The sequence below is a fragment of the Bos javanicus genome, chromosome 17 (assembly GCF_032452875.1).
Source record: "Bos javanicus breed banteng chromosome 17, ARS-OSU_banteng_1.0, whole genome shotgun sequence".
Taxonomy (NCBI): Eukaryota; Metazoa; Chordata; class Mammalia; order Artiodactyla; family Bovidae; genus Bos; species Bos javanicus.
The window spans coordinates 19,694,557-19,703,857 of NC_083884.1; the positions used below are offsets into that span (position 1 = coordinate 19,694,557).

At 39.4% G+C, this 9,301-nt stretch overlaps 1 protein-coding gene across 1 annotated transcript; it reads right to left on the reverse strand.

The window, feature by feature from the left end:
- Positions 1 to 4,734: 4,734 nt before the first annotated feature.
- LOC133228595 (matrin-3-like) lies at positions 4,735 to 8,311 on the reverse strand. The gene is given in 2 exon segments (XM_061384178.1): positions 4,735 to 5,866; positions 5,868 to 8,311. Coding segments are annotated over 2 exon segments (2,547 nt in total). The 5' UTR covers positions 8,297 to 8,311; the 3' UTR covers positions 4,735 to 5,748.
- Between the last annotated feature and the right edge of the window lie 990 nt (positions 8,312 to 9,301).

Sequence of the window (9,301 nt, forward strand, 5' to 3'; positions counted from 1 at the left end):
CTCACCCAGAAGAGTAAAGAAGGAAGACTTGTCTGGTTCCTCTGCACTGGTGGAGGGAGGGTAGCTCCTGTCAGGAGCATGGAATGCCCTCTCTGGCAGAACTTTAATTCTGTTTAGTCCGGAAGCCATTGTAAGATAGCTCCTTATTTCAGAAAGGTTAAAATGTGAAAACTCTTATCTCCCAGTGAAAACATGGTATGTTTTTTAATCAGCTTCATTTTATAGATTAAGAAAATGAGACAGAGAAGTGAAACCATCAATACTTGTCCAAATTTATTCAAGTGGGAGAGCTGGGATATGGAGCCTGAACTCTTGACCTTTGAACTTGACCCCTTCCAGAGGATTATATCAGTCCAGTATATAAATAATTTGAGTGAGGAAAATGGTTATGTACATTAGGTATGTCAGGGAGGAAACTTCTATAAGGGTAGAAAATCTGGATTTTTTTAGGTATGAAAAAAAAAAAAAGAATGTCTAAAACTCAGCATCCTGTGTTTGGCCCTTCTTGTCATGCTTTTTCCAGAAACATTTTCAAATATTCTAGAATCATATTTTTCCTGAAAAGGAGAACTTTTTCTCTGATGCTCTTGTGACTGTTTACTTAGAAGTTAAAGCACATTAGAGATGAATAGTTTCCTTCATCTATATCCCTGTTTACCAAAGGACATGTCACGTACTTCTTAGACTGAAAATATTTTCTCTAATGTCTACTGCAACCATGTAAAGAAAATACTTCATTCTCAACACACATAGCTAGATAACATGGCATGGATTTCTCTCAGAAAAAATATTTGAAATTAATATAAAGAATGGTGGTTTTCAAAGATAAACTTTTATCCCCTCAAGGTGTTTTTCTAGATCCTAATTTTATTTCCTTTTATTTATTTATTACTTCATTGTTGAATTGAAAAGTAATACAAGTATATCACTTGTGGCTTGCTTTGGCATGTTCTCATATTAGTATTTAAATAACATTTTCAACACAATAATATGGTTATGGAACCACGTGATGAAATTGGTCCCTATAAAGATTGAGAAGCTTCTCAGTCATTCAGATTAATGGGATTATTGCTTCGGTTTAGATAAACAGAATTAACTCCTGCTGAGTGGGAGCAATTTCTGTAGTTCTCTTTTTAAACTCTGCAGGAGAGTGAGTCCTGGTTTCATTCATTTGTGTTATTAGACTTTTCATTACATTATATTTTTGCATTTACTTTATCCATAGTTTTTTTTTTTTTTTTTCCAAAACAGGGAGGCATATTAGTGGGTCTTACATGTTTCCTAAAAATCTCTCTAATTTGGGGCATTAAAAACTATTAATTGCTCTTTGTTTTCTTATTTCCACAAAGTCAAGTACTTTCTCAGCTGGCCATAGGATACATAAGGTGCCATTCTTGGTCTGAAATACTGTACATTCTAGGGTTGAGACATACGTACAAACTCACTGTAAGTGTGATATGCTGTAAAATAGGGTTTGTATAAAGTTATCGTTTGCAGGATAGAAAATAAGCTGCAGTTCAGGGAGGGTTGAAGGAGAGGTTATTTGAGCAAGGAACAGGGCCGTCACAGATGAACAGACAATTAGCGAGTAGAATGGAGGACATGACCGTATAAAACTAGTGTGCCTTCACTGTGGGGCAGCTTGTGGGGGTGCAGCATGCGTTTGGGGTAGGGCGCTGTGGATAGTAAAGCCTCCTGGTGAGTCTGCATGGCAGCTGGGATCACATTAGCGGGACTTTCATATCTGATACCAAATATGATAGCAGTGGTCATCTCAGGAAACCTTTCCAGCCTTTTGGCACCATTTTCATCTTTATGTACCTTATCTCAGATTTGTGAGCTTTTATGTTTGCACTGGTGCTCCTGCTTTGTGATAGGAAAACCACAGAGAGGAATTTTCTAGTGAAGGGTTTGTCCTAGGGCCAGCTAGGATGGGCAAATCTCATTAAGTTCAGGTTTTGAAAGCACACACATGGTTTAATAGTTAGGAAATGTGCCCAGGGACTTGAAGGACTCAAACACTGAGGAATGGTTGTTTGAGTTTTCTGTCTGTGCTCGCAGGACATTTGCTGTGCTGGGAAATGGTGAAAAAAAGTGATGAGGGATGCAGCTGAACCCTCTGATTCAGGCTGTCATCCTGGGGAAGGTCTGGGGAGTGTAATGAGGCGAACCATTAAGTTGCTATATTCTTAAAAGGTTAAAGAAGCTTCAGGGATCACTATTTGTACTTCTTCAGTACTGGAATGTCGTGCCAATAATAAGCAATATGCAATCCGCAGACATAGAAGCAACTAGCCCTCTGCATTTGTCAAAGGCTGCCCAGCTTAGAATGAATGGCGAAGTCTGTGAATTCTTTTCCTTTGAGGTTGAACTGAGTCACAAAGACCCAAGCCAGTGGTGAGTGAATCTTGTCAGTCTGTCAGCAGCATTTATGAAGTTCTCACCATTCCCATGCCATATAGTTAGGCTTAAACAAGCCCTCAAAATTTTAGAATACATACCCTATGATGTCAGTGAGCAGCTTTGATTTACTCGCCCAACCAAACTCTACTCTGTTTTTGTGGAGGTTTGTATTTGGGATAGACTACAAATTCCACAAACAAAGGTTTGACTTGCACAAAGCAAGGAAACTACAAGGGGAGGTGATCTCGTGTCATCCTACCAAGAAGCTTTGTTCAAGATGTTGAAATGGTTCTGCATTTCATCTGTGATTTTGCTGCTCTTCACATACACATTCTATGTCAGGCACCGCCTTCTGCACTGGAGTTCTAAGCTATAATAGCTTGTTTGAAAATAATTGTCTCTCCAGAATTTGACCTTCTGTGTGGTCTACCCTAGACAGAGTGGTAAATGACACCCTAGGACTCTTCCCACCAGGAAAAACAGAAGAAATATCTCCAGCATGTCTTCCACCCAGTCCTTCCAGGGCAGTCTCATAGGACATGGCAGAATCAGAATCCTATGAGTGTGTGAGTTAGATGGGCATATAGAACACCCTCCCTGGTGGTTCTGATTTCCTCCCTGCCCAGATTCCTTGCCTGTGCAAGAACTTCTGCTTCTTAAATTTTGAAGTATAGACTATTAAAAAATAATGAAAGAAGACAATTGAGGTGATAAAAACAAACTAACACTTCATAAAATGGACAATCTCCATCCAGAGATTATAACAAAATGGGGCAGAAGACAGGACAGGAAAGTTTCTTAGGATAAAGAATGAAGAACAAGAAGAGAACGATAGAAAGTATCTAATTGGTTGGAGCCATACAGTCAACCTTGTTGTGGGTAAGAAGGAATAAGCAAGGCTCCTCCGTCCATGGGATTTTCCAGTACTCTTGCGTGGAAAATCCCATGGACGGAGGAGCCTGGTGGGCTGCTGTCTATGGGGTCGCACAGAGTCAGACATGACTGAGCGACTTCACTTTCACTATTCACTTCCATGCATTGGAGAAGGAAATGGCAACCCACTCCAGTGTTCTTGCCTGGAGAATCCCAGGGACAGGGGAGCCTGGTGGGCTGCCGTCTATGGGGTCGCACAGAGTCGGACACAACTGAAGCGACTTAGCAGCAGCAGCAGCACACAGCCCAGAGCTGGCTTGATATTTGATGATTGGCCAACAGAATGTCCTACATTTTTGGCTAAGCAGAATATTTATGGGGCCAGGAAGTTAGCTATGTTCAGGTTTATTGACAAAAGTCCCCGAGGTGGGAATAGCTCCATCTTGGGCTTAGGAAGTGATTCTGACAATATGAATCACTTTGGGATCTTGTTAAAACGGAGATGTAGATTTTGTAGGTCTGGATATAGATGTGGAGGTTTGCATTTTTTCAAGGTGATGCTGGGTTGTAGCTCAGTTGGTAAAGAATCCACCTGCAATGCAGGAGACCCAGGTTCAATCCCTGGGTTGGGAAGATCCCCTGGAGGAGGAAAGGGCCACCAACTCCAGTGTTCTTGCCTGGAGAATCCCATGGACAGAGGAGCCTGGCGGGCTACAGTCCATCAGGCATGACTTAGCGACTAAACCACCAAGATGATGCTGATGGTTCTGACTGCAGACCACACTCAAAGAGCTACTGTTGCACGAAAATATCCTTAGACAAACACTTGATATACACCACTTTATATCTATATACTTTATATCTTTAAAGAGGACTTGAAACCAGTTCTCTTTCAGGGGGTATTGGTTTTCATTGATAAGATATCATGTGGTAAAATAAACAAGGGAAATATATTATGGCAAGGTAGAAAGACAGAGTTTCAGAAATTTGGTACAAAACTCAGTTTTCTGAGGAGATGAATCTTGAGGAGGAAACCACATGAAAGAGGCAAGTAATAGGCTGAGTCAGTATTGAAATGTGAATGTGATGTAGCATGTGGCCTGGAGATGAGAGCGGATAAGCAGTATTTTTCACTCTGGGAATGTGAATTATCTTCCAGACCAGCCAACTTCATTGCTTTCCTGGGTTTCTGGTTTACATAACTTACTGAAAGGGGAGGGGAGTACTTGAAAGCTTTTAAAAGGTGACAGACATCATGAGAGTTGCGAACTATTTTCTTTTTTGGTGTTTTTTTTTTTTTTTAAACTCAGATTTTTAGTAGCAGTTTTTAGAACACTCTAGATTAAAAATGGAATAATTTGTTAAAGCATGCAAGAAAGTGTAACAGTAAATAAAAACCACAACTGTGACAAATATATTGGTTAACACCTCAAACATGTATAACCAATGAACATGGCCTAGGTTTTTGTTTTTTATTGGTACTCACTTAAGAAACTTGAATCCACAGATATAAGCAGTATATAATATAACCAGAAAGTTACAAGTAAACACAGATTATACATGCAAATTTCTGTTCACAAAGGTCACATATGCAAGTATATGAATTCGAAGCGTGCGTCTAAGATTATGGCCAAACTTTTTTTAAAATGCAGAAATGTAAAATTACATCTTGAAAATACAAAGAGATGGTCTACACACTTCAAAAATCAAATGTTGCTTATACCAGATGATGTATGACAGCTACAGGATTCAAGTGACAAGCAATAAGATCTCAAGAAATTAATACTGGTCAAAGAGAAGGGGAATATTTTTACATTTCACTGAAAATACATTAACTTCTAGAATACGAAATCTAGCAGGAACTTAGGGGAAAAAATTACAAAATCTAAAGCCAATTACTTAATATGTCTTATTACCTAAACAACAACATGACATTGAAAGAAAACTGCACCTGCATTTTAATTACCAATCTCACATTAGTGAAGTTCTCCATAAATGAAACAAAACCAAAAATGCTTCAAACTCCAAATGAAAAGTCTGCAAGGCTCAGATTAAAATGTGGAATGTTTCAGATGAAAGTAATAAAAATACAATTGGTTTTGTTCTTTATTGAATGGAGTCAAAAGTTTTGACATATCTCTGAAGCTTGGAACTACTAAATTTCATTTCTCTGAATGCTTCTACATATCTTTCTTAGTGGTGCAAGTGTCTTTAGCATACGAAGTCAGTCTCTACAAAGTATTTCTGTCTGTTACTATTTTGATAAAACAAAAACAATTCTTCATAACTTAACCGTATATGTATTTTTGCTATAACACTTAACACATGAACAGACATCTATTATCTATTATTTTCCACTAAAACAAAAGAGTACAATAGTTTTTTAACTATCAGTATTGTATTTAAAAAAGGTTAACATTTAAAAACAAAGAACCATTATTTTCTTTGAAATCATTAAGCTTCTTGCACATCTCAAACTTCCTTCTTCTGCCTGCGTTCTTCTGCCAATTTATTCAGAAATTTCTTTAATTTCTGATAATGAGGAAGGCTGCTGCAATGAGTATTCTTTGCAACTTCTTCATTTGTATAAGAGTGAACACAGCTTACAGTAAAACCCTGTTTTAGGTATCACATAGTCTATACCAACAGGAACATTGGGTTGATATGGTCCAATTCTATACTCATCTGGGATTGTATAGTCCTCCTTGTTTTCATCACTTTGGCCATCTGTATTTTCACTTGTATCTTTGTTGGGATCATCAGCATTCTCAGCAGATTCAGCACCTGGCTCTGTATTTTCCTCATTTTTAATTCCATTTTCCAACGCTGCTTCATTTTCTTGGTCAAGTTCCTCGATCTTGTCCACATTTTTAAGCTTTTTCTTTGCAGCTCCAGAAGCACTGGCATTTGCATCTTTTTTCACAGCTTTGTCTGAAGGTTCTTTTTTCCCATCAGATGCCACATCCCCTAAATTAGCAAGATCTGTTTCATCTCCCACTGAACTGCCACTTTCTAGCAGTGCTGCTGCTGCTTCTTCATCTACAAGTAGCTCATCTTCAGATTCAAGAAGCATGTTAGGCTCTTGTTCTGCCTGGTCATCCTTTGTATCTTTTTCACCATCTTCACCTGACTTCTCTTCTTGTTCTTTACCTTCAGCAGTACTTTCAGTCTTCTGAGAACCATCAGTTTTGGATTTCTTATCACTTGGAGATTCTTTGCCATCTGGAGAGTAAGATCTTTTCCGGGATTTATCTTTTTTGAGTAAGTCAATGCCTCTGTTGGGAATCCTGAGTACCAATTTTTTGTATTTTTCAGACAGGTCAACTTTTACACATCTCCCTTGAAACCAAAGGGCCTTTTTCAAACAGTGGACAACCATTGCCATTGCATCTTCTCTGGTCTCCATCTCAATAAAGGCCTGACTTTTCATCCTCATCAGTATATAATTCTTTATTTTCCCATAAGGCTCAGCAAGCTTGAGGACAGCACTGTCAGAATAGCCAGAATGAGGTAAGTTGCTGAGATGTATCACTCGTCCAAGCTCTTGTTTTTGATCAAACTTCTGGTCTGGCTTACCCTCAGGTTTCTTTATTCTCTTGTACTTCTGGGATAAATGCACTCTCACTGGCTTGCCAAATACTAATGCTGGGGTGGTTGTGTAATAATCCACTGCAGCCTGAGCATCTTCTGTGGTTGCCATTTCAATAAATGCCTCATTAATTTTATTTAGAATAAGATGATTTGAAATAACTCCAAATGGTTCCACCAGTTGTAATAGTTGATATCTCAACTTTTTCCCTCGCTGGAAATCCATGATGTGAACAACTCGGCTAGTTTCCACTCTGCCTTTCTGCATGTGTCTTGGTCCTTGCAGGTTTCCATTTCCAGCACCCAGATTTCCTCTTGGTCCAACTGCTGGTCCCCCAAGATGAAATGATGGGGGTGGAGGTCCCAGAATTCCTGGTGCTGGGTTTGTAGACTGCTGCAACATGAATGGATCACCCATTGTATGTCCTGTATCAGTGTTAGGATTCCATTCTGGGTAGATTTCAAGAAGAAGCTGGCATCGACGACTGTGACTTGCTCCATTGATATGTTGACTCCACTCCTTATTAGAATGAACTGGCAAATCACATATAGAGCACAGATGGGGATAACCCTTCGGTAAGAGTCCATGGAAGTCTTCAATATTGCTACTTGGAGGAGCGCCCCTCTTTTTCTCAAAGAGAGATCTCTCTTGTAAGGAACCAGGACCACGTCCCATTCTCTCATACTCACTGTCAAATTTATGATAGTTATGCGATGTCTCACCAAAAAAAGAATCATCCCTACACCTTTCTCCATCTCTTAATCTGTCATCTTCATAATCCATTCTGTCATAATAACCAGATTCTTGAGAATGACTTCCATGGTCATAATCAAGCACTGGGTTGAGACTAGGACCACGATCATCAAAACTATCTCTTCTAAAGTGCCTTTTTTCTTCTCAATCGTCCCTAGGTACTCTGTATGGTGGCTCCCGTGTAGCAGATCTGCCATCTCTACCATAACTCAATGTAGGGCCTTCTTTAGTTCTCCTCCTTTTAAGCTGCAGAAGGATCTGGGGCAAATTCTCAGGAGTAATCTTGTCCTCTGGATAACGACTCAGTTCATCTAAGTCTCTAGCAGACAGACCAAAGCTGGCCAAAATGTTACTGGCCTGGTCTGCATCTCCACGGTTTTGAGAAGACAAAGGGAGCGGACCTCTACTTCCAATGTTAAATATAGACTGCAAATTATGAGAAGAAGTACTAGCAGAAGACAGTGTACTATGAGCTCCTTGTTGATTCAATGAAGAACTCATTCCAAGATTCATTAAACTAGCAAGGCGTGCAGTACCCTGGTTCATCCTTCCAAGAGATGCTGGCATACTTAAAGACTGGGTAGCAGCAGCAAGAAGGCCTATTCCTGCTGCAGACAGGTCACGCCCATGACCCTGCGAGTCCCTACCGAGAGATGACTGCTGGAATGACTTGGACATTGTAGAACTATCTCTTGTCTAGTTTATAGATTAAAAAAAAATTTTTTTTTAAAGATGGCCAAAAAGAAAGATCAACTAGAAAACTAGGTTAACTTTGCTTCAAAAAATGGTAACGCCAAGAAAAAGAATCAATAAGGACTGTAGAATCTTCTTCAAGCTGAGAACCAGCAGACAACTCTCCAAGCGAGCGGGACGCGGTGGCTCCCATAATCCCCCGCAGCAACGGCGCTGGTCGCGAACTATTTTCTAATGTTTGTGCTCCTCGTCAAGTTGATTGTTTGATTCACCCATCACAAGTTGACACCCTTGAGGGGACGGGGCGGGAGGAGAGTTTTTGCAGACATTAAGTCTCCTAAAGATTTTTAGAAATGGATTTTCCTTTTGGAAATATGAGGCCTGATTGTAAATAAACCCGTGCTGCATTCACATCCGCAGTCCTGGATTAGTGAAGAGCTTCACTTGTGTGCACCAAAACACAATTTTTTAAAAAATGGCTGAAACTATGTCATCAGCAACTTGGAGTTGTGACAGAAAACCACGCAGAAATAGGACCCGTTTCTCTTTGTCTTGCACGCTGTATTCAGCTAAATGTGACTCTCACAATGAAGTGTTTACTGTATCTTCTCAGTGTTTCCAGATTGTTACTATGCTTGCACTTAGTACTCTAGACGTGGTTTGCTCTTTCTCATAAATTCCTTTTTTAAACATTTTTTCATCAAAGATCAATACTTCTAGTTCCCATGATTCTTTTTTTTCTTAGAAGTTATAGCAGTTACTTCTCATGAAAATGAAGTACAAAGAAACTTTAATACTGTTTGAATGAAATCTGGAACTGACTAAAAATGTGCTTGTACAATGATTTCAACTTGTCTGACTATAACACCAGTGTCTACTGAGAGTTGGTTCTTTTAGAATAGAATATAAACTTAACTCCCCAAAGACATCTGAGAAAGGTCTCAAACCAGTGCTGCTTTAAAATATAGATCATATCTTGTAGTTGTGTTG